The 24,493-nt window shown below is 36.5% G+C and overlaps 4 protein-coding genes and 1 non-coding gene across 8 annotated transcripts; 1 reads left to right on the forward strand and 4 right to left on the reverse strand.

Moving 5' to 3' along the window:
- Window positions 1-2,957: 2,957 nt before the first annotated feature.
- Window positions 2,958-5,751, reverse strand: LOC107637291 (tobamovirus multiplication protein 1-like). Of its 2 annotated transcripts, none has more exons than XM_016340724.3 (11): window positions 5,146-5,751; window positions 4,985-5,075; window positions 4,836-4,888; window positions 4,647-4,739; window positions 4,451-4,522; window positions 4,257-4,329; window positions 4,137-4,182; window positions 3,964-4,027; window positions 3,579-3,632; window positions 3,397-3,474; window positions 2,958-3,295 (listed from the first exon to the last, which is right to left on the reverse strand). In XM_016340724.3, exons 1-11 carry the CDS (start codon window positions 5,290-5,292, stop codon window positions 3,203-3,205), a joined length of 864 nt encoding a protein of 287 aa, XP_016196210.1. In that variant the 5' UTR covers window positions 5,293-5,751; the 3' UTR covers window positions 2,958-3,202. The 2 variants fall into 2 exon arrangements, with proteins under 2 accessions (XP_016196210.1, XP_020959860.1); XM_021104201.2 differs by having other exon boundaries at window positions 4,985-5,082; window positions 5,146-5,371.
- Window positions 5,650-5,721, forward strand: TRNAW-CCA (transfer RNA tryptophan (anticodon CCA)). The gene has a single exon. It is a non-coding gene; the product is annotated as a tRNA-Trp (tRNA).
- A 340-nt stretch (window positions 5,752-6,091) lies between the features above and the next one.
- On the reverse strand, window positions 6,092-9,169 carry LOC107637298 (cardiolipin synthase (CMP-forming)). The gene is made up of 8 exons (XM_016340732.3): window positions 8,368-9,169; window positions 8,221-8,287; window positions 8,063-8,137; window positions 7,933-7,984; window positions 7,305-7,390; window positions 7,145-7,219; window positions 6,760-6,854; window positions 6,092-6,675 (listed from the first exon to the last, which is right to left on the reverse strand). Exons 1-8 carry the CDS (start codon window positions 8,853-8,855, stop codon window positions 6,585-6,587), a joined length of 1,029 nt encoding a protein of 342 aa, XP_016196218.1. The 5' UTR covers window positions 8,856-9,169; the 3' UTR covers window positions 6,092-6,584.
- A 514-nt stretch (window positions 9,170-9,683) lies between these two features.
- On the reverse strand, window positions 9,684-10,463 carry LOC107619872 (uncharacterized). The gene has a single exon (XM_016322113.3). The coding sequence runs from the start codon at window positions 10,115-10,117 to the stop codon at window positions 9,776-9,778; it is 342 nt and encodes a 113-aa protein (XP_016177599.2). The 5' UTR covers window positions 10,118-10,463; the 3' UTR covers window positions 9,684-9,775.
- Window positions 10,464-11,386: 923 nt separating this feature from the next.
- On the reverse strand, window positions 11,387-19,570 carry LOC107613542 (phospholipase A I). 3 transcript variants are annotated; one of them, XM_088501996.1, is made up of 18 exons: window positions 18,543-19,570; window positions 18,150-18,297; window positions 17,612-17,690; window positions 17,380-17,533; window positions 17,066-17,275; window positions 16,736-16,981; window positions 16,494-16,656; window positions 16,223-16,411; window positions 15,921-16,042; window positions 15,213-15,374; window positions 14,886-15,078; window positions 14,659-14,795; window positions 14,304-14,442; window positions 13,881-14,084; window positions 13,336-13,789; window positions 13,026-13,242; window positions 12,846-12,935; window positions 11,387-12,119 (listed from the first exon to the last, which is right to left on the reverse strand). In XM_088501996.1, the coding sequence occupies exons 1-18, from the start codon at window positions 19,101-19,103 to the stop codon at window positions 11,679-11,681; spliced, it is 3,909 nt and encodes a 1,302-aa protein (XP_088358122.1). In that variant the 5' UTR covers window positions 19,104-19,570; the 3' UTR covers window positions 11,387-11,678. The 3 variants fall into 3 exon arrangements, with proteins under 3 accessions (XP_088358122.1, XP_088358121.1, XP_088358123.1); XM_088501995.1 differs by having other exon boundaries at window positions 16,151-16,411; XM_088501997.1 differs by having other exon boundaries at window positions 16,151-16,411; window positions 18,150-18,287; window positions 18,543-18,677.
- Between the last annotated feature and the right edge of the window lie 4,923 nt (window positions 19,571-24,493).

Raw genomic sequence — 24,493 nt, forward strand, 5'->3', positions numbered from 1 at the left:
TTATTTTGACCAAGCACTTGCATTCATTTAGATAGTTGCATATAGGTAGATTGCATTTAGTTAGTTTCCATTGAATAAATGCCATACCCTTACTTCATTCTTGGTTTAAGCATGAGGACATGCTTGGTTTAAGTGTGGGGAGGTTGACAAACTCCAATTTGACGGTTTGTTTTGTATTGATTTTTGGGGATTTTATCACCTTTTACCCATATTTATTCAAGAAATAGCATGGTTTTGTATATTCTCCTTTAATTGTGCTTGAATGTGAAAACATGCTTTTTAGGACTCAAAATAGCTAAATTTAATTCACCTTGATTCTATTAGATGCCTTGATATGTTTGTTAAGTGATTTAAGGTTTAGGAGGCAAAGATTGGATCAAGGGAATGAAGAAAGAAAGCATGAAAAGTTGGAGAACTCATGAAGAAATGGAAGAACCGGAAAGCTGTCAAGCCGACCTCTTCGCACTTAATCGGCCATAACTTGAGTTACAGAGGTCCAAATGATGCGGTTCCAGTTGGGTTGGAAAGCTAACATCCGGGGCTTCGAAACGATATAAGATTTGCTATAGTTGCATCACGCATAGGGGCGCGCACGCGCACGGTACGCGGACGCGCCGATGGTGGCACATGACCCACTTAATGCAAACGTGGCCAGCGATTTTAGAAGCCTTGTGAGCCCAATCCAACTCATTTCTGATGCTATTTAAGCCAAGGATTGAAGGGGAATCAAGGGACTTTTCATACTTTAGATGTTAGTTACCAATTAGTTTAGTTTAGCTTTGTAGTTAGTTTCTAGAGAGAGAAGCTCTCACTTCTCTCTAGAATTAGGATTAGGTTTAGTTCTTAGATCTAGATTTTAATTCATCTTCTTCTACTTCTACATCTCAATTCTTTGTTGCTACATTCATATCCTTCTATTCTTTTGTTGCAATTCCCTTTATGTTGTTCTTATGTTTTGTTGTAGATCTACTATTGCTCATTCCATTTTCTTTCAATTCAATAAGAGGTAATTCATAATAATTGTTCTTCTTTGCTTTTCTATTGTTGATCTCTTGTTTTTGTAGTTGTAGATTCCTTTAATTCTTGCATTTAATAATGTTTACTTCTATTGCACTTTATGTGTTTGTTGAAATGTCTCTTTTAGTTTTAGTGTAGATTTTGTTCCTCTTGGCCTAGGTAGAGTAATTAGTGACACTTGAGTTATCTAATTCCTTTGTTGATTGATAATTGGAGAGATTGCTAATTGGTTTGGAGTGCACTAAAGCTAGTCTTTCCTTGGGAGTTGGCTAGGACTTGTGGCTCAAGTCAATTCATCCACTTGACTTTCCTTTAATTAGTAAGGGTTAACTAAGTGGTAGCAATGAACAATTCTCATCACAAGCGAGGAGGATAACTAGGATAGGACTTCTAATTCTCACAACCTTGCCAAGTGCTTTTTAGTTGTTAGTTTATTTTCATTGTCATTTACTTTTCATACTTCTTATCCAAAACCCCAAAAATAACTCACAACCAATAACAAGACACTTTATTGTAATTCCTAGGGAGAACGACCCGAGGTTTAAATACTTCGGTTTATAGAATTTAGGGGTTTGTTACTTGTGACAAACAAATTTTTGTATGAAAGGATTATTGTTGGTTTAGAAGCTATACTTTACAACGAGAATTCATTTGTGAAATTCTAAGCCACACAAAAATCCAATCGTCAGGGACCTACAACATGCAAGGTCCGAATTTTATTTTTTATTTTTTTTAAACATGAATTCACATTGATACCAAATTTAATATATTGATTGTGTTATGTTTTTTTCTCTCACTTGTTCTTTTAAATTAAACAAGTATTTTATACTAATAATTAATTTATTATCTTTTTTGCATCATAAATTATATTTAGGAATTGATATTTGATTGTTAATAATATATTTGTTAAAACATATATTTTAAGTTTTAAGTTTTAATTTTATTTAATTATGACGGGGTCAACCGAGTGAATTAGCGACTCACCGGTTGACCCAGTGGCTTAGTCATATGACCGGGTTAATTACCGGTTCGATTTTGATAACTATGATTATAATTTCAATTAATTGAATCTTAAAAAAAGTCATGTGAAATTCAATTACTTCTAATTGATTGAATTATTAATAAATATGATTTTTTTTTATTTTTACGGATATAATGTATTAAAGAATAAAAAATTTATTTCGTTATTTTTGTTTTAAATTATTAATAAATATGATACATAAATAATAAAATAATAATTTATAAAATAAATAATAAATTTTATAATTAAAAAAAATAAAAATTAATTTATAATTAAAATTAAATAAAAAATATTTAAAAATTATTAAAAAATTTAACAAATATATTTTATTATTAAGACTATTTAATAGTCTAAATATTATGGGATCCTCCAATTCTTTGCGGACAATCTAATACGTGGATGTCCAACATTAGCTTTCTTAGTAATTCTTTGATTAACTAATTATGAAAAAGAAACGACAAAACATACAAACTTGATGCTTCTCTCTGACACACCGTTATTACTCCATGCACTACCATTTTTGGCAACATTATGTCACTCCAGCAACTTGCTACATGTCCTCACATGTAGATCATGTTTGTGCCGATAAAAATGCATTTTAATTATTTTTGTGTTGATGAAAATATTTTTAAATTTTATTATTGATAAAAACATTTTTAAATTATTTTAGAATATGACAAAAATATTCATGTGACAAAAAGAAAAATAGAGTAGGTCTCTAATCACAAGTTCACAACATAGCAGTTTTTTAGATTTTTAAATTATTTGAAGACATTTTGATCAATAATAAAATTTAAGTATTTTTTTTAATAAAAAAATAATTCAATTGCATTTTGTTGGTTTACCTAAGTATTATTATGTTATCTTGACTGAAAATCGTTCTTTTTGACAATGATATTGCAGCATTCTTACAAGAAAATTGCCATTTAAAAATGGATTTCTACTATAAATTGGACTAGCGATTGCTATATATTCTCGTTCAAATAAAGATACTACAATTGGAACTTTACTATCCAATTCCCCTCCAATATTTTGCAGCATATACTATAAAACTTCCACTCTACTCTCTACATTAAAAATTTGTGATTGGCCTGAACCACAACAATGAGACTTATCCTTCTCCTGATGAAGCTGAATCTCACAAGTGTCTTAACTCTTATACCATTACTGAATAGGATGATATTGAGCTGATATCCTCCTTGGTGGCAATTTGCGCAGTATGTAGAGGACTAAAGCTGAAGGTAGCACCTCAACCACCTATATTTTCAAATATGAACAAGCTAAGTGCGTTCCCAATTCTTAGAAACTAAAACTCTGGCAGCTATCAATAAAAAATGGGATCATGCTCAGCAGTGTACCAAGTAGTAGATCAAGTCCAAAAGAGGATGATAGAAAACATCAAGAGATGCATCTGAATCGAATGCAGATAGAAAACCCTGCGTGTGCATGCATAAGTGTCATTAAGAAACAAAATCGTATACTATATATACTGCATTATTCTATATGGTCCATGTATGTCAAGAAAACGGTTATCACTTACCATAACACATCTTATCAGAAAACAGGTGAAACAAATAGCTGTGACAGATCCAACCTGCAATATAATGTCACAACTTAATTGATATGAACAAATCTTCTTAGATTCATTTGTTAAATGAGTAATTTATATATCACAAACTACAGAATTTGATATTGTATCAATCAAAATGTCTATCCTTAAAAAGGCTCAAGTCTTAATTTGTTGTGATTTAAGAAATAATTACTTTGAAGCACAATACAAAACAACTGCATGAAAATGCACAGGTAAAACTCATTCCTCCACATCATTTGCTTGAAAAGATTTTGAAGTGAAGTACCATTTGAATTTTAGAAGTGAAAGCTAGACATGACAAACAGAAATTGTTAAAGGAATAAGGTAAGGATACCTCATGAAGTTTCTTCCTTCTCCCTCTAGATTCGATAGGGAAATGCTTCAGCATGATAAATAATCTAGCAAACATTTCACATATTCCAGCGTCCCATGTCAACCACAAATCACCAGTGACTAAATGAAACTGAGGTGTACAAGTATTCAAATAAGACAATGCAGAAACCTCACCTTCCTCCATATAGCAAGAAGCCTAATGCAGCCATAAATGACACAACTGAGGAAAAGAAAAATCTCACTTTAGAAAATGTATATGCATAAACCAACCAACCATTCATACAGAAAGCTAACCTGCAATAAATATCTTTCCGATGAATATCACAACAGTGTTATCATCTATCCAAAGGTATATCCAAATACAAACCTGAACACAGTCACATTTTAGTATACATTCCTTTCAGCTCAAAAACTGGAAAAAGATTTTACTAGCTTCACATAATTATGCAGAAAATACTTGAAAACAATAGAATGAGATAGGTACCTACCTGAATAAAATACAAGGCACCATTTATTGAAATATAAACTATCTTGAGCTTATCGGTAGGTAAGCTCCTTGCCTGTTTAATCATTGAAACAAACTCAGACTCTCTTTTCTTTTTTCTTTTTGTTTCAGCATAACTTAATTGTTAATTGAACTAAAATGCCTGATCAAATTGAAGTAGAAGAAGAAGCTAGAGTTGCCTGGTGATAAATTTCTGCCCAGAAAAGAACAAGAAGTGTATAGGTAGAGAAGAACAGTAGGCCCGGCAGATCTAACAGCACCAAAACCAATACCTAATTATTCAACATTGAACAGTAAACATGTAAGTATAAAAGGCAGCATTGGAGCAGAATAGACCTAAAGTTGAAGCAACCATAAAAAGAAGAAACCTTGGGACGCAAAAGAAAAACCAGCTTGTGTAATCCAAAGACGAGTGCGCGAACTGTGCATTGTGAAAATGGCAAGAGAAAGCAAAAGATTAAATGCCATAATAAGAAGCGCATAAGAGAACACAGTTAAGAGTAAGGAGAAGAAAGACCTCCGTTGACAATGAAGTTCATAAGATGGAAAATCTTTTGGGTAGTCCAGCCATATTGAGGAACTCTGAGTTCAATTCTTACCAATTGAATCTGCAGACTGCAGTGTATGAGTGTTGGTCAAAGAAATGGAGGAAGAAGGAGGTCGGAGAGGGGAACTTACGAGGGCGAGGGAGGAGACGAGAGCATAAGCAGCGCAGAGTATGTAGAAAACTGCGTCCTGCCAGAGAGTTGAGTTGCTGTTGTTAGCATGGTGATGGTGCCATTGCCACTGGCGCCACCGCAAATACAAAAAGGATGCAGTGTCCATGGCAGCTTAATTGGAAAGGGAAAAGGAGGGATTACGGTTTGATGAATAATGAATTAATGATGATGCAATCTCTCTACCAAACAGTCTTCTCTCTCCCGCTCTCTCAGCTACCAACTGCTTTTGGCGCTCTCTTTCTTAACGCTCAACTAAGCTTCAATTCTTTGCTTTGCCAATTTTCTTTCTTTTAAAACCAACAGATTAATAATTGAAAACGACAACAGAATCATCCCCGCCTGTGGGAGGCACTTTTTTATTTTTCTGACTGGAGGTTGCTGAATGTGGTGCCAAGATAAGTGTTGATGTTGACCCTTTTAATTATTAATCATATTATTTTATCGCAGAAAGATATCAACAATCGGATCCGTGGCGCAATGGTAGCGCGTCTGACTCCAGATTAGAAGGTTGCGTGTTCGATTCACGTCGGGTTCAATTCCCAGGATCCATTAATTTTGGTTTTTTTGTTGTTTTCTTTCTTTCCGACCCTTAATTATTAAGCATGAGGAGAAACTGTCGTAAGTTGAGACCCTTTATTCTAAAACCAACTTTTAATATCCAGAATCCCAGCTTGAATAGATGAAAAATGAAATAGTTGCTTCAAATTCCACTTTTATGTTTGTACCTTTTGTTTACCCCGCATAATAGCTTCCTAAATTAAATTATCTTAACATATATTACTTTTACTTCAAATTATTTCTGACTAAAGTCAAACTCAAGCTAATTAGTCCCATCCCAAACTTTGCAATTTTCTTTCACCTCACATAGCTGTAAAGTTGGAAAGTAGAATGCATATTCGAACAAGTTTGTTAGAGTTTAAACTATGAAAAACACTTTAAAGTTTCCATTGGAATAAGTATACATTTATAAATTTTGTTTTCAAACATGCTCCGAACATAAGGGGTTTACTTGCTTTATTTTTCATAGGAAAACTAGCACGTCTACAGTCGAATTGTAGCGAGTGATGTTTCACGGTAGAATTATTAACACCTGTCTCTGGTTAAATTGTCTCCTCACCAGATAACGTTAGCACTACAACAAAAGAGGACGGGAGAGTCAAAAATGAAAAAATCAAAAGTTGCTAAAAATTCAAGACCAGACAATGAGGTTGATTTTCTTGTGATGAACATTGGTCAGCCACTTTGTTGAAACTGTATCCTTAACCCAGAAGCCAGTCTATGAAAAGTGAAAGCAAACTCGGCCTAATATTACCATAATTCACTCTGTTCCATCTATCATCCCTCTGCAGCACCAGAGTGCAGGACGCTTCATGATCCTTGGCTTCAACAAAACATCAACTAGACCGACTTTGAAACTATCACGGAACTCCTAAGATACTGTGCTCCATAAGATGCCGAAGATGCAATTGTTGTTGAAGCCACTAAATAGCTGCAGCAGGACATGGGTGAATTAACAATCTGGGAAGGCATGCTACAAAGGCATAAATAAATAAACAAATGATAGCTTAATTACCTCAAATAACTAATGTATGATTGAGTTTCTAGGGTTCCAAACTCTGGTTGCAGAAGGGCTGCAGCAACTAATGCTAACTGGAGCACTGTATTCACCTGTTAACATTGGTATTCTTCCTCAATAAACAGGATAGGCAGAAGGAAAATTCATAGATAGATCTACTCTGATATATAAACCTTTTGAGATGCAGCATAAGTTAACAGACAAATTGGTTTGGGGAACACACAAATGTTCTATATTTGCACGCCTCAATCTTAATCCTAACTTCAACTAAGCAGAGCCACACCATAAAGCTAAAGTCATAAAACTAATATACATAAGTTAGTATGAACTCAATGTCCAACAGCATGCAGAGCAAATAAACTCCCGCATCTATAACACTTACCTTGCTTATAAAGAGTGGTTCAATCTTTTGGCGGGATGTCCCATCAAGGTTAACGAAATCAGACCAGCTTTTCCACTGAGAAGTACAAAATGAATGTTTCATCTAGCAGATTAGATAATAATCAAGCAAATGGAAAACTTAAGATCTAAATTGTTCTCACCTTCCAACCCAAACTACTTGCTCTCAAATATACTGCACCACCAACAAGGAAGACATCTCGGAACACAACAATACCAACAAGTGCAGCTTCAAAAAAGAGAACAAAAAGACATGTTCAACACCACATATATACCTAATGTATACAAAATAATGCAACAATTGTCTAAACATAAATGCATAAAGTTATTCAACACACATAAACATAAATTGTGTGTATATATGTATGTTCTCTAAACATAAATTCTAAATGATGCAGCGATTGTCTGAAAATAAAATGCTTGCGCACACATTTTTCAGCCACAAGAGTCATCAAGCCCAAGCAGCATATAATTACAAGGAAACATAAACCGTTGCTGCACCAATTACTATACAAATAAACAGCTAGTCACAATATCTGATATCACTTTTGTAACTAGGCATGGGACATTATAAGGTTGAAGGACTTCTATGGTATATTAATAACACAAAATGAGGATGAGGCTTATCCCTACTACCTTCCTTTTAGCATCTCACTCTTCATTAATCATCACAAAATCACAAATACCTAAGCCAAGCCATTAACAATTATCATTCGAGAATTGAAGAAGGTTACATAAAATAGAGGCATCAGAGAGTCTATAACCACTCACGATGCAGTAAATCTTGATGCACCATTGCAAGAGCGACACAAGCAATAAGAACCTGCACCACGAATTGGAAAACAGATTATCAAAATGAACACAAATTCTGCAATGACACTGAGCAGATAGAGGCTTTTACCTTGTCAGCAAGGGGATCAAGGTAGGAACCTACTACAGAATCAATCTTCATCTTCCTAGCCACGTATCCATCCAGCTACAATCAACCATACCATAAATCACAACATAAATATAATCATGCTTATCATGTCAAAAATGATTACTTTTCAATATTCATACCCAATCACTGGCACCAGATATTGCCAACCCGACCATTGCTGAAGTATACATCTCATTCATGATCATCCTACACAATTCCCAATCAAACAAAGCATTATGAAAAATATATATATTTTTTTTCTTTTGGAACGGAAAGGGTATACTTACCATCCAAGAAAAGGACCCGAAATTAATCGAGAGAAGGAGATGAAATTGGGAGTATTGACGAAGCTATCGAATAGGCTGTTAGTGGAGGAGGACCGGTCCGGATTCTGGTCAACCCGATCGAGCAAATGGAGCGGCGGCAAGGGATTGGTCCGGCGGCGGCGAAGCAAATCCAAGGGGTTCTGGACTTTGGGAAAAACGACGGCGTTTGCGCGGAGGTAAAGAGGTGTGGCGGACTGTGAGAGCTTCCATGGCGGCCAGCTCAGGAAGAGAGGGCAAGGCCGCCGCTGAAACCGAAACGGAGAGACAAACCTGAGCGGCGAAGTGCTGAAGAGTGGGTGGTTGTTGGTGGTGTTGTTGCTGTAACTGTTGCGGAGAGGAGCGTACGATGGCCACAATGGGATTGCGGTTGTTGAGGTCACAAAGGTTCGAGCTTTGTTCTTGGTTTCGTTGTTATTGAGAATTAATTTTAGGGATCTGAAGAGAACCATTGTTATCGAATCATTTTGAGCTGAAAAGACAAGAAAATTCGGGGGTTTTGGGTTTAAGAGTACAGAAGAGAGAGATACGTGCGTTGTTGCTACTTGAAGCAAATGTCGGAGGTTGATTCAAATACGCGCTTCTTCTTCTTTCTCTTCTTCTTCTTCCACGTTGAATTTGTGACTTTTCCACCTGAACGGCAAGTCGTTTTCTCCCCTGGTTGATCAAAACGCAGAGTCGTTCGGGTCCGAGGAAGCATGCCAAAAACAAAAAGGCCTAAAGGATAAGGATTGGAATGTATTTTTTTTAATTAAATATTCGTTTCGATTAACTTTATAAAAAAATATTTTTTCTTATTCTTTTGTAAGTAAAAAGAAAAAGAAAACAATTGTTCATAAACAGAAAATATAAGAAATATATTTGTTACATTTTCTTTTTAAATTTATAATCAGTTGTGGTTGTTGGCTTGTTGCTCTCACCTGAAAAGGACAATAATCTCTTTCTCTTAATTATAATTTATAAGTATGTAGTAAATGATATTTAAAAAGCTTTGGAATAAAGGATAAAAATATTTGATTGGGGAAACTCTAAGCTGAAAGCATATTCATGCCAGCAATTATGAGCATGTATAATGAATCATTTATAGTTCATGCGTTGTTTAGTATTAGGTTTGATGAAATATTGAATACAAATTGGTCACATAAACGCAAGATTCATTAATCAACAGGCATGGCATTCCTTCCTTGTCCTATGATATTTTCTGATTATTCATTTTTCTTCTTGGCCATCCCAAATCACCAACGAGATTGCAGAGAAATAGAAATACATGAAGCTCAAGATAACAAGAAAATGGCTCAATGTGATAACAACACGTGACAAAGATAAGATGAACATGCATGCATGCTTCATGGCATCTAATGCAGAAAGTCAATCAGAGTTGCAAGTTATCGACATCGTTCTTGAGGATCCTGTAGTTGTAACCAGGAATTCTGTTCATTGGAATATTGCTTTCTGCCACTTGTGAAACAGAACACATTCTTGGGAGGAACCCATTTGTGCTTCTTCGCTTCCTCTTCTTCCCTATCATTAGCAACACCCAGAAACTAGTCCTGAACGTGGTGGAAACCATGTCCACGAGGTGTGGCTGATGAGGCTTATGTGAAGTCCCTCGTTTATCTAAATCAAACTTTGTGAAGTACTCAATTTCCTTCTTTACAAGAGATCCAATAGTGCCTCTTGTGCCTATAGCAACTGGAGCTGCAGGAGCAGACATATTCTATGTGAGAATTTGGTTCTACTGAAGGAGGTTTAATTTATTTCTATATGAAGAAAATTGTGTCATGGTTCTCTAAGTTTCAGTTTCAATAGAAGCATCCCCTTTTGATCATCCCTTATTACCACTATTGTAGACGATAAAAAGCTTTATGAAAAGCAAGAGCTTCCATGATTGGGAAACTCGCTTGTGTTACGGGCATCATGCTTTACCCTTTGACTTCTGAGACTATAATAGCTTGCTTCTAATGGACACAAGTCCTAAGTACAAGAATTACTGATAATCATAAGAAATTGGTTGTGTTGTTTTTACCGTAAAAATCATAAAAAAGATTTGCTGTATTAGAGTTGAGAGTTGAGACTACTACAGTCTACGGCGCTCAACTTAATAATGATTTCATTATTTATGTGTGCTGATCCAAGTTACCTTCCGCCAATCATGCCTTGGCTAAAGGAAAGGGGAAGAGATTGATCTTTCGCTGTCTTGTCGTGTCCTTTTTGGGTACGAGGGTCCTGCTGTGTTTGCTCATAATCATAATATCCCCACTATTTCAATTTTCAACTTTCAAGATTCTTTTTCTATCAATAATTGTTGTTTATTATTCTATTAATTTGAAAATTAAAATTATGCACATTGTTTTGCTAAAAAGATGAACATTTTGCACATTTATTCACCTCAATGACAGAAATAACATTAGTCAGCTGGTAATGGAATAGGACACTCATGTTAAAGCCACGAAAATTAATTATTAAAAAAAGTTGAGAGAATAAAGTGTGATCTTTAACCTTTTAATGTTCTCGTTCTCATGTTTTTTCTTGATTCCACTTATAAAATTAATGGTAAAATATCACACTTTACTCGTTCAATTGTTAAAAAAAATTGAAAAAATTCATTTCCGTTACACATGCAAGTAATTTAAGACCCAAGTAAATCAGAAGTAAATATAGTATAACAAGTAACGTGTTCAACAATCTCTAGTATCTGAAATTCTGTGTCAGCAATTTGATTATGATGTTTGGAAAAAATATATATATTATTAGGATCAACCTCCTCTAAAGTGAAGAACTTAGTAAAGTGAAAATTTGAGAGTCTAATCACTCTTAAATTATTTTATCAATTTACAATTCTCCTCGTCTTTAGAGGATTTTTTCCGTATTATTAATATGCTCCAAGGTGTCTATGTAGGAACTGATGGAGGTTGGAGAAGGACAGCAACCTTTGTTTGATAAAAAGGTTCTTCCGAAAATAGAAACGATTTGCTATGGAACATGTAAAAAGTTTAGCCAGTATTTATAAGAGTACTTTAATTACAGACGATCTGGCTAGCAAAGCTTTACCAGGAGTATTTGAACAATTGCATCTAAGAACATCTTAACCAGCGTCAAAATTGAATGTAGAATGTAATTCTACAGGATCATGTCTCCAACTCCACAGATGCTTCGCATCCTCTGTACATGGGTTGATGTATATTTCCTCTGTGTTTGTATTTATTATAACCGTTCATGTCATGCTAATATCTTATTATCATTATAATTAGTTTTATTAAAAATAATTAAACAAATTAATCTATACTGGGGAGATGGCACGCATACCCCAATCTTCGATGCGAGGCCAGAGCTTCTTGGAAAGCAACAAGGACACTAGCACCCTCCCTGAACAATGATTTATACAACTCACAGATAAATTGTGACAGTTCCTCTTCATCATTGTCAAATAATGATGAGATCTTGGTCCCGTTTTTCTCCACGTCACTATCTTCCCAGTCACTTTCTGGACTGGCGGGTGTGACATCATCATCCGCTTCATCCTCTCCAAGTTCAAACCTTCCATTTTCCATCACATTCAACTCTCCGTTATCATCAAAGGTCACCTGAGACAGTGGGGGTTCATTTGAAGGACATACAACAGCTTTGGCACCGCCATCCATAAAGGCCTTAACAAGAGCAGGAGTAGGTCCATATGTCCCTGTGCATATTATGATTCTGTCTCTCCAAGCTCCAACCTATGCAGAGCACCAGTTAGAATGTACAAAATGTAAACTAGTTGGAAATTTTCCAATATATGACACAACATAATTTAAAAAGAAATCTACGGGGCCATCTGAATTTATGGCTTTTGGTCATCACCTAACCATCAACTCAATTTATTTAGTCTAGTTCCTTTAATCTAGTAATTCAACAACATACTTTATTCCATATTTTTAAATATTAATGGCTAACTAATGGCCAAAAACATAAATTCTGATGGCCTACATTCCTCTAATTTAAAAATGGTTAGCAATTTATCTGCTCCCTCCCTGTAGCTAGTAGCTACCCCGGTGAAAGTGTGGTTATGCAGTGGAACACACATATCACACAGCACAAACTCCACTGCATCTGGGAAAAGTATGCCAAAAGATAAACGTTTGGCTCATAGAAACATTCACCATAATGGTCGAAATTATGGCTGTACAAAATTAAATTCTACTGACTCACACAGTACAGATGCTTTACCAAAATCAGCCCGAGCTCATGTCATGGTAGACTTATATCCAGAGGGGATTGCTCAAAATACCCCCTTTTTTATAATTAATGAATTAATATCAAAGGCATATTAAGCTATAAGAAAGCTGTCCCAGGCCCAGCACAACATAATGTGACAGTTGCCCTTAAAGACCTCAAACTTCGTAAACATAAAAGTGACAAATATAATGACAATATGAAAATGAAAGTGAAAGCAATGCACATACCATCCATCTTACATCATTCGCTGATAGTTGCATAGACGGTACAGTCCTACGAAACATATATGAACTAATTTCTCGATCATCTTCCACAACCTTCATAAAGATATCCAAACTCAATTTTCTAATGGATGCACTAAGTTGATTTTAAGAAGTTATGCAAAGGATAAGGTGAAGAAAACATACTATGGTTTGACAGCCTAGATAGCGGTGGACAATGCCTCCTATGTGGAAATAAGACTTGAAGGCAACAAGATCAGAAACAGTGGCTATATTGGCCAGGAGAGCTGCTCCCTTTCTGCGGTGATTTCTCATTGTTGACAACAAACTGAGTTTAACACTTTCTACAAACTTCGTAGCAAGCTCTCCAGGTTCAGCAACCACAAATACATCATTGTGCCAGCTAAATGAAAAGCCAGTAACATCATGCTTCCATCCACATAGAAGAATAAAAGGTGATCATGAATAGAAAAACATTAAAAATAATAACAAATACCTCATTATCAAGCCATCTGAGTTACTCTGAAGAGCCAAATGTACAACACCCACTTGTGGTGTATTTTGCAATTTGTCGTGCAATTGTCTGACAGGTGAAGATAGCAGTCTAAGTCCTCGAGGAGAAACTGGAGGTGATGTAGTTGGTTTTCCTAATTGACTGTCTAAACTTAAAGCGGGGACCAGATCAATCCGTCCAATCCTCTGAGAATCAGGACTATACCGACGTGGGCTAGAAGGGAAAACAGGAGATGCATATGGAGATAGATTTGTTGGCGATGGCACTTTCTTTAGAGTCTCAGACAAACCGCGCATAAGGGAAAATCTTATTCTGTTACGAGCACAAAATGACTCTAGCACCCGGGCATGGTTAATCACACTTCCGGAATCTGGACTGTGTGAAGCTTCAACAAGTAGTACATTACGCCTCCACCCTAAAGTGGGACTACTGTTACCTGATAAAAATAGAAAATAAAAAATCTTAAATTTTAAGGGGGTCGAGGGAAGTCAAACCTTACAGAAAAGACAATACATAAGCAACTATACCCTCATTAGACTCATTTGTCAGGGATGATTTGGATCTCAAATTTTCTAACCACTTCCGGTCATGCTGAGAAGGAAGAAGCAATCTCTCGCAGGCATTTCCAAATGCCTGACGATTCTTTTCTATGTATTCTTCAACGCAAGATTCCAACTTCAGCCAGATAGTTGGATCCGTTGCATCAAGTTCCATATCACAACGTTCATCAACTGCAAGGAAAACCACAAGATCATTTCTTGAGAAGTGAAGCTACTTGTCAAGAATCGGTCCTGTCTAAAGATATTTCTCTATCTACCCAGGAAAAAGGAAAGAAAATAAAAACTGAAGTAGAATAGCAAATTGATGAAAATTCATGGTAATAAGATTGGTAGAAAGATTCTTCCATTCCAGCACTGCAAAGTGCAAAGTCCAAAACACAAGCACAATACCTGGATTGAAACGAAAATACTGTATCTCAGGAAGCATAGGTAGCAATGTACTTAAAGCTTCCTCCACCCGGTCAACAGAGCATGAACTCTCTATCAACACCTGTCCAGTGTCCAGATACCGCCAACCACCTTTTCGCATCTAAAACAGCATAAGTGTTTGACAATCAAATATTAACTATGCTTAATTGTCAATGACATACCCTCTAAAATTGAAATTACTAATCACATTCTGTCTGGTTTTTATGTCGACAAAACTAAAAAAGCAAGTGTGCCATTAAAATAATCATCAAAACCCTTGATCTTCTTTCACGAATACTGAATATATTGCAGAACCAAAACAGAGAAGAGTAATTACCCTTGGTGGAACATCACCACACCCTACAGAAACCAGACAGTCAATTTTTGTGTCGGGCCACAGAAGTTGTGCTTCTCTTATGGCAAAAATTGTTGGATTGTTTGCTACTATTGCCCCATCTTGCCAGCGGTTTACATCTTAAGTCACATTCCAGGATGAGAAGACATGTCAATAATGAAAACTTAAATACAACCAACTGATGTAAACAATAACAGAGCATTCAGTACCATCTGAGAAATCATCAAGATAATAAGGAGCAGCTGAGGAAGCTCTGATAGCCTTCCATATTTGATGCTTACAACTTCCAATGAATGCACTGCGCTTATAAGTATAGCCAACTTGTGCATCTGTAGGTGACACTAATACGACCCCAGAGCTTTCTGACGTTGCAAGAGTCACCTCCGGTGTACCAGTAGGGTACTGCAATTTAGATAGAAGTAAAGACATAGGAGGCAAGATAATGAAAGATTATTAAGAAATAATACATTAACAGCCACAAACAATTGTAGGCCAATAGCCACAATAGACAGCAATGAAAATATTAGGCCTCATACCTGATAGTTGCGAAATATGAAGGGCTGTGCAGGCATCATGCTCACCAAGGTTGACACAACAAAAACTTTGGGCACATTTTTCACAGCAGAATCTATCAATAGATCACCATCCTCATCAGCGCACATTTCCTTCAATAAGCTCTCATACAGATCTGCACCGTGCTGCAAGACAATTAAGTCATGATTCTCTTTTAGGGTAAAAATAGAAATAGTTGATTGACATGGCTATATAAACTATACAAAGCAAACAACTTCGGGCAAAGGAATGAACTATGAACTCAGCCTTCAAATGTAAAAATTATTTCATAACATAAACTTTGGGAAATATATATTTATAAATGAGGAATAATAATAATAATAATAATAATAATAATAATAATAATAATAAGAGAAAATGACAAATAAGTCCCTTACCTTTTGCCCTGCAGACATTTTTGTTTCTGACTATTGAAAAATACTTTTAAGTCCCTGACCTTCACAAAATTTGGACGGATCAGTCCCTGACGGAAGCATTTGGACGGATCAGTCCCTGACGAAGACATTTGGACGGAGGGACTGATCTGTCCAAGTTTTGTGAAGGTCAGGGACTTAAAAGTATTTTTCAATGGTTAGGGACGAAAATGTCCGCAGAACAAAAGGTCAGACACCTATTTGTCCTTTTCTCTAATAATAATAATAATTTGCCAATGAAAATTCAAAAGTGCATACTTTTGATCCATGAACAACAACTCTAAAACTCTGTGATGAACTCTTATAGAGTTGATCTAACTTTTCCCTCCAAGTTGCTGATTCATTCTCCTTGGGAGAAGGCTCAGCAAAAACAAGCTTCCCTGTTTAAAAATGTCATTGAATCAGTTTATCTAGATTCTAGAATTGCAGGAAAATAAACAGACCAATTAGCAAAGTAGTGCATGTTGATTCTTAAGAAACACCCTAACCTAGATTTTTGTATATATCTTCACATTCTTCCAAAGTCATTAACTTAATCCCAAGGGCAACAGCGAGCATACCACCTGTGGATGTGCCACATATTAAATCAAACAACTCATGTATTCGTTTTCCGGTACCCTTCTCAATTTCCCTTAACATTTTTACAGTTGCTAGACCTTTCATTCCACCTCCATCCATTGAGAGTATGCGAAGGCCTTGCTTTGCCACTTTTCTCCCTCTTATAGCACGCCTTAGATTTTCATTCTCTCCTACAAAACCATAACATGAAGAAGCTTATTATTGGGATAGAACATCTTAGAATATATGGATAATTTTACATCCAGAACAAACCAAGAATTGCCAAAGCACGAGCTGCAGCTTTATAAACACGCGGTTCAGTTACAACAGCCAGGCGTAAGAGAAGCTCTCGTAAACTTTCAGAAGTAACAAGTATTTGACGATTCTCCAGACTGAAGGCTAAATTCCCAACAGCTAAAAGAGCTAGCTTTTGTACCTAAAGAAATGTAAATTATAAAATCAAGAACCATAACCAAATGAATCAAACAGTTATATCAAAAAAGAAACAAACATGCCTCTGGATCTTTATGGGCGCATAAAATTTTCAAAGATTTCAAAACATCTTTGGTCAACATCTTCTCAGCCACAGTATTAGATGTGAAAGCCAACTTGACCACAACTTGCAATACAGATATTAAGTCTTCCCGGCAAGCAGATTTGAGAACTGTTCCAATTGGTCTCATGATGTCCGCTCTCATCAGCTGCAATGCAACAGAATCATCAGAGGCAAGGGCTGAAAGAGCAGAGCATGCTTGTCCAACCTGTAAATATTGAGAATGATCACGCCACCGATGGCAGTAGAATAGATAAAAGAACCCATAATGTTTAAACCTTTTAAAACATACCACATGACAGTTGTCACTAGTTATCATACTTATAAGCTGCCGCACTGCATTCTCATCTTTACCAACAAAAACTCTATTTCCTTCATCTTGCATTATCTTTCCTAGTGCTGACGCCAGTAACGGGTGATGACATGAAGAAAAACGGAATATAAGAGAGAATGCGGCACTGAGCTTATGCCTGGATGCTACAAAATAAGAACTGTTTTCCATCTGCAATGACAAGGAAAAAACATGTTTGACTGAAATACATTAAATGTTATTAAGAGAATATTGTCACTGCCAGGTATTAGTCTAGGTAGTTGGAGAAATATTACCTCTATTTCCACATTCACTGATCTCAATTTTTCATCTGCTACAACCCTAATGTTTGCAAGAGTAAGGTGCCGAAGTTTTCTGAGTGGCAAAATTTCTGGAAGAAACTCAAGAGGATTTCCAAATAGCCTTAGAACCCGTAACTCAGCCATAGCCCTGCCATATGTCAAACAATAAGATTACTTGGAGCCTAAACAACTTCATAGGTTCTCAGCTAATAAATAAATAAATAACCTGAAATCAAGAAGAGGCCGAACAAGCTTGTTGTATTCCAGTGACAATTCAACCAACTGCACACACTGTCTCAGTTCCACTGATTGAAAACCCAAAAGAAAATTAATATTTGAGAAAAGAAAATGGCGGGGGGGGGGGGGGGGGGGGGCGTAGGGGATGTTAAATGAGCATTTTTGCGAGAAATGTTAATCCTTAAGACCAAGTTACTTTAGGGAAGATGTAATTTATATATGCTATATAGGACTGGACATCAGATACAGTCCTTGATTTTTTTTTTTTTTTGAATGCATTGATAAAGAGGAGGGCTAGAGCTTGCATTTCATTTGTGCTTTCTATGTTTGCGTTCAGACTAGAGCTTCACAACATATCTAGCATGGCTTGTTACTTTAGTTACTTTAAGGCAATGTAGCGCAGTGATTAAAGTATAGTTTGTAGATGATCCTAAAAACTTCATACAGTTCTTCTAAGTACAGTGATAAAAAGTTACTAGTGAATTGCTATCTTTCCATGGAAATAATTCGGACAATTAAAAGCTTACCAGGCACCGAGACAAGCATGTTGTTGTCAGCGGATAGCACTTTTAAGCGTCTAAGCTCCCCAAGCTCAGGTGGCAAGACAGTTAGCTTGTTGTTATCAAGATAAAGTTTCTCCAAATTTGGCAACCGAGTAAGCTCTACTGGAAATACCTGTGCATGACTTGTTACAAACAACTCAACTAGATGACTTCCAATAAAATCATAAAATTTAAGGAGCTTTCTGAGCACAGGATTAAACAAGTAGAATAAAATAAGACAGGCAAACATATTTGCACTATTATTTTATTAGTACTGAAGAGAAGCAAAATAAAACCACCATATTATTGTCTTCAAATATTTTATGGAAATTTTTTAAAATATAACTTGACAAGAGACTTGCAATAACAAATACTCACTGACAAGCCACAGCCGGAAATTGTGAGCACCGAAAAACTCTTCCAATGGTCGCCGTAATCAGCAACTCGCGGTGGAAGCGGGGACGCTTCAGGAGACGACAAATCAGAGCGAAACAATCGAATCAAAACACCGGTGCCATCGCTCTGCTGGCCGGAGCCAACAGCCTTGATCATCGTGACCGCCCTGAGAGGATCTCTCTTCTTTACAACCTTCATATCCAAATTCACAGTATTATATGCATCATCTTCCGGATCCCGAGGCCTCAGTTCCACCACCACGGTGTCCTGCGTCATCGGCAGAGCCACCATGAGCTGCGACTGAAGCTTCAGCGCTGCCTGCTCCTCATCCTCCGTTGCCGACCAATCCAATTCAATGCGGAACCCTAGCTCCTGATCCTTCAAGGCGGTAGGAGAAGAGGAGAATGACGAAGACGTCGAAGACGAGGCCGAATGGTACGTGCTCGAGTCGCGGCCGAGATTTTCCGTCAGATCGTCGTTGCCATAGTTGAGAGTGAGTCGGAAAATCTCCGACGGCCTCTTCCATCCCAATCCCCAAGACATTGTTGAGGATCGCAACCGCCGATTCGGGGATTCAGTTATGCCATCGCGAATCGGTGAAGGAAACCGAAATTACGTTGCTGGTTCTTACACAGAATTCGAATCCGATTATTGCTGAATTCCAAATGCCGAAATTGGTTATTGATGATTCAACGAAACGATAATCTCAGAATGAATTTTGAAGCGGCAATGTTCGGCAGAAAATCACTGACCAATCCTACTTTTTAAGTCTTTTAAGTTTCAACGATGTTTCAGCATTTAATTGTTTCTTTTTCTAAATTATAAAAACTTGGAATACAAGCTAGCAAAATATTAAACATTAGGCAGCGCATTTGAATTTGAATTCGGTTAACTACACTCGAAGGAAGGGAAGCAATGGTCATCTCTTCTGCAAAACGCGAAAACTTCGGTACCAAACTTTTTATTTAAATTTAAAAAAAAAGATGTTTATTGTTAAATACAAAAAGCTTAAGATATCTAGAAGCCTTGAAGTAGTATTTATACTGTTGATTTGGTCCTAAATCTTATATTTTGCATGCAATTTTTGTTTTTTGTTTAGGAAAAGCTCTTCATCCATGTATTTTTTACATGGTTGTTAACAAATTAATTTCCTCAGTATACGCGTTCCTCGTCCCTCACTCGTTTGTCATACACGCGCTACATATAACATACTGCAACCTAAAACTTTGCTCAACATAAACCTTCTGCTGCAACGTAAACCACCTCCTTCTTCTTCTTCTTCTTCTCTGCTCGCGTTCTTCCTTATTGATCTGCATTGCCTTCGTCGTTCTCCTCTAGTCGCGTTCATCTTCTCGTTTTCTTATTTTGATCTGGTTACATTGCATTTATCTTCTTCCTATTCTTCTTCGTTTTCTTCTTTGATATGCACTTCTGAATCGAAACAATGAATGACTCAACTTCAAATCAGTTGAATGGAGAGCGATTTGGATTACTCTTCTGAAACGAATCAAACGGACAAAGTTTGGATTATTCAATTTTGAATCGAAGTGAATTGAATGCAATTGCTAATTTGAATTGAATTAAATGGACGGAGGTGTATTGAATTGAATTGAATTGAATTGATAATATGTAAATTGTAGGCAGAGTTATTTGAATTTGATTTTATATAATGGATTATGTTTCGTTTATTGGTACTATACAATTGTTTCACCATGAGTACTGTGTTCGGTTCATTTTGCAGAAAGCTGTTTGAATTTGATTTTACATAATGGATTATGTTTCATTCACTCAGTACTATACAATTATTTTACCATGAGTATTGGGTTCGGTTCACCATGAGTACTGTGTTCGGTTCATTCTACAAAAAGCTGTTTGAATTTGATTTTGTATAATGGATTACGTTTCGTTCACTCAGTACTATACAATTGTTTCACCATGAGTCCATGAGTACTATGTTTGGTTCACCATGAGTACTGTGTTCGGTTCACCATGAGTACTGTGTTCAGTTCATTCTGCACTATTCAAAACTCTTCTTCCTCACCTGCTACTGCTTCTTCACCAGAGAGAGAAGGAGAAAAAGACAAAAAAATACAGCAGCAACAATAACAAAAGAATAACGATAAGGAGAAAACACGTGAAGAAGAACGAACACAAAAAAGAATGAGGAGAAGGAGGAGGAGGAGGAGGAACACGAAGAAGAAGGCGAAGAAGAAGAAGACACTCCGTGCGTAAACGAGCGTGAGAAGAAGAAGAAGAAGAAGAAGAAGAAGAAGAAGAAGAAAAAGAAGAAGAAGAAGAAGAAGAAGAAGACACTCCGTGGCTTCCATATGTTACGGACCTTCAAATAGCCTATAAATCGCGCCAGGCTTGAGAAGTTTTGCTTTAACTCGTAAATCGTTGCAGGTCTTTGTGTTTCATCCCAGAATCACGTGAATCCTTCTGGGAGGACGATTTATGCGTAACATGTAACCCTGGGTGGCCTAGCATGATTTACTCTTAATTTCCCTAGGCTATGCATGCATAAATCGTCTTAGAGTCCCATGTTTAACATATTATGTAACCCTTATCACCCTAAGATGATTTATATAATATTAGGAAAAAGGTAAATACATTTCGAAAATTGTTTTAAGAGAATCCAATAAATTTGGCTTCAGTTTCATTTATTTAAGTAAAAACCCTTGAAAGAATGCAAAACAATATGTATAAATATATTTAAGGATAAATCAGCTTTTAAATTGTTTGGCATCTAATATTATCTCATTGTCCTATTTTGATTTTTGTTTCAAAATTATCTTTATAAAAATCGATCTAACTTCAACCAATTTAGTATGTATTCATAGTAAATTGTTTTAAGTTAAATTGATTTATCCTTATCATGTAAATCCTTTTAAGTTAAATTGATTTAGTAAAACATGACATTTCATTGTAATTCAATTTATGTTAAACTGATATAGTAGGATGTTGTACTCTACTATTAATGAAAGTCATTAAATTTAATTTTATAATAAATACTGTTCTGAAGGTTACTTGAAACTGTAGGTCGATCTCGGATGAGATCGTCTGTGCTGGTCGATGCTGACGTGTCCGGCTGGTGAGTGGCGGCTGAAGCTGTCGTGTCCGACTTGTTGGACTGGCTGCACTGCTGATCCTTCGTCACTAGAGGGTGGGGGGTGATGACAAGTCATCTTAGTCTAGTTTTACTAGTCTTTTTCTTTGTTTTTATTAGGTTTTATGCACTTTCTTGCATTGTAAGTAAGTAATTTGGAGTGGAATTGCATGGTTTCGTTGAATCAATCAACCATCCTTTAATTGACATTAAATCATGAGGTTTAAGCTAAATTTAATTGATAATTAATTGATTTATAAGCCTTGTGAAATTTGTGATACTTTGATTTGTTGATTTGATTACTTGTAGGTGAAGAAAGAAGAAAAGAAGAAAAGCGTGGCATAAGGAATGTTCCAAAGGAAGCAAAAAGCGTGCCCAAGGGAAGAAAAAGCGTGGCAACATTGAGGAAGAAGGAAACTAAGTTGAGAAAGCAAACTGAACTTCACAAAGACAAATGGGAGAAAGCAAGGCACCAAGCTCAGTTCACTTAGTCAACTGAGCACTAAAGAAAGCAAGGAAATAGCATAAAGCTCAGTTCACTAAGTGAGCTTTATCGGGGACTTCTCAAAATTAATTCAAGATGAAGTTCCAAGGGAGGAAGCCACCAAGTTTCGAACCAATCACCCAAGGGAGGCAAGGGACGCTCTTTGCAAGGAAAATCAAGAAGAATTAGCCAAAATGCTTCCTCCAAGGTTCGAACAAGGGATCTCTCACTACCAAGCTTGCAAGGAAAATAAACCAAGATGCCTCCTCCAAGATTCGAACCTGGGAACTCTTTGGAACACAAGGGAGGAGCGCTACTTAGCTTGCAAGAAAATGAGCCAAGATGCATTCCAAAGGGTTCGAACCAAGGAGCTCCATGGGAAGCAAGGAAGGAGCGTCCACTCTTCCAAGAAAAATAAGCTTCCATTTGCTTCCACCAAGAGTTGAACCTGGGAGCTTGAAGACAAAAACAAGGCGCCACAATGGGAGCTCAGTTGGTTTTTCCAACTGAGCGCTACTCCCCCCTTCTCCCCACACTTTGGCACGCCAAGGAGCAACAAGAAGCGCACATTGACACGGCCAAGGATGCCATGATGCGCACAACATTGACACACCAAAGGCAAGCATAGAGCTCAGTTCAATTTTTCAACTGAGCTCTATTGAAGATCAACTCAACCAAGATTGGACGCACCAAATTGGACACAGACAGCAACATTTGGGGTGCTCAGTTTGGTTTTCCAACTGAGCCGTCCCTGGGAGGTGCACTTGGGCCAAAATCCATCAAAAAATCCAATTTAATTCATTTCTTCACCAAATTTTAAAGCCCACCCAAATTCTTAGATCTAAATTAGGAAGTGTATAAATAGGTGTTAGTTTGATTGAGGAAAGACTTTTTCCTCTGAAACTTTTTACTTTTCATTTTTTTTGCTTTCTTTCTTGTAATTTTGAGCTTTTACTTTGAATTTTGGATCTTAGAGAATTGGGAAGGAGAATTGATCTCTCTTCTTCCTTATTCTTGCTTGAGCACTCTTTACTTTTCATCTTGGATCTTGGGTGGAGAATTGAAGGAATTCTGTTTCAATCTCACCTTTAGATCTCTTGTTAATCTTTCTGCATAATTCAAATTCTGTTTACTGCTTTCACTTTCTTTTCTTCTGCAATTTACTTTTATATTTTCATTCTACAATTGTTCTTGTTAGATCTAGGAAGAATTTGAGATCTAGACTTGTTTTCTAGTCTCTTCCACTCCTGAGATCTTCAACATCCTTTTAATTGCTGCAAATTAAGCATCAGTCTTTCTGTTTTCATTCTTCAAGCATTTTTGCTTTTCTGTTTAAGATCTACTTCAATTCAACTCACCTTTTAATCTTCTGTTTGTTGCAATTTACTTCTTCTTGTTTAAAGTCTGTAATCCCAGCTCCCAATCCCTTTTATAATTCAAGCAATTTACATTTCTTGCACTTTAAGATTCAGTCATTTACATTTCTTGCAATCTAAGTTTCTGCAATTTACATTACTTGCACTTTAAGATTCAGCACTTTTACTTCTTGTTCTCTTTAATTTACTGCAATTCTTCCCCTTCCCTTTACAATTCATGCAATTTAGTTTCTGCCAGTTCCAAACCGCTCAACCAATACTTAATTCGCTTGACTAAATTAACCACTAAACTAAAATTGCTCAATCCTTCAATCCCTGTGGGATCGACCTCACTCATGTGAGTTATTATTACTTGATGCGACCCGGTACACTTGCCGGTGGGTTTTGTGTTGGATCGTTTTCCATACATCAAGTTTTTGGCGCCGTTGCCGGGGATTGATTAGATTGACAATGATTAAGTGAAGTGGAGATCTAGATCAAGCACTTTTTCTTTTCTGTTTCTTTAATTTTTGATTAACCCACTAGCTATTTGAATTTTTGCTTAAATCAACTAACATTTCATTTTAGCAATGGATTAAAGTGTTATTGCCTTTCTGGTGTTGTGTGATTCTTATGCTTTGGTTGTATGTCAGGTACAAGGAGAGTTATACCCACTTTTTGCGAACAAGACGAAAGAACCCTCAGGAGATTAAGAAGAGCTGAAAGAGGGAAAAACATTGTTGGAGAAGAGGATTCAGAAGAAGAGTTCCAAGATATGGAGGAACACTTAACAAATCCACCAAATCTACCAGAAGGAGCAGCCAATAACAACAATAATCCACCACAGAGAAGAGTTTTGGCTTCCTACACATTTGCAAATCCTAGACATTGTGGGAGTAGTATTCTTACCCCAAATGTTAATGCAAATAACTTTGAACTAAAGCCACAACTCATCACCTTGGTTCAAAACAATTGTTCTTATGGAGGA

Source organism: Arachis ipaensis, chromosome B1 (genome assembly GCF_059453495.1).
Source record: "Arachis ipaensis isolate K30076 ecotype BB chromosome B1, ASM5945349v1, whole genome shotgun sequence".
Lineage (NCBI taxonomy): Eukaryota > Viridiplantae > Streptophyta > Magnoliopsida > Fabales > Fabaceae > Arachis > Arachis ipaensis.

What these genes read in the sequence shown, in the direction of transcription:
- LOC107637291 (XM_016340724.3), bottom strand. Translation starts at nt 5,292, where the DNA reads ATGGACACTGCATCCTTTTTGTATTTGCGGTGGCGCCAGTGGCAATGG. An exon ending in GAACTTCATTGTCAACGGAG is followed by an intron (nt 4,889 to 4,984) that starts GTCTTTCTTCTC and finishes CACAATGCACAG; the next exon opens with TTCGCGCACTCGTCTTTGGA. An exon ending in TTTTTCTTTTGCGTCCCAAG is followed by an intron (nt 4,740 to 4,835) that starts GTTTCTTCTTTT and finishes TTGAATAATTAG; the next exon opens with GTATTGGTTTTGGTGCTGTT.
- LOC107619872 (XM_016322113.3), bottom strand. Translation starts at nt 10,117, where the DNA reads ATGTCTGCTCCTGCAGCTCCAGTTGCTATAGGCACAAGAGGCACTATT.
- LOC107637298 (XM_016340732.3), bottom strand. Translation starts at nt 8,855, where the DNA reads ATGGTTCTCTTCAGATCCCTAAAATTAATTCTCAATAACAACGAAACC. An exon ending in TATCTGGTGCCAGTGATTGG is followed by an intron (nt 8,138 to 8,220) that starts GTATGAATATTG and finishes GGTTGATTGTAG; the next exon opens with CTGGATGGATACGTGGCTAG. An exon ending in CAAGTAGTTTGGGTTGGAAG is followed by an intron (nt 7,220 to 7,304) that starts GTGAGAACAATT and finishes TGTACTTCTCAG; the next exon opens with TGGAAAAGCTGGTCTGATTT.
- LOC107613542 (XM_088501995.1), bottom strand. Translation starts at nt 19,103, where the DNA reads ATGTCTTGGGGATTGGGATGGAAGAGGCCGTCGGAGATTTTCCGACTC. An exon ending in GTGGTGATGTTCCACCAAGG is followed by an intron (nt 14,443 to 14,658) that starts GTAATTACTCTT and finishes ATGCTGTTTTAG; the next exon opens with ATGCGAAAAGGTGGTTGGCG. An exon ending in GACAAATGAGTCTAATGAGG is followed by an intron (nt 13,790 to 13,880) that starts GTATAGTTGCTT and finishes TATTTTTATCAG; the next exon opens with GTAACAGTAGTCCCACTTTA.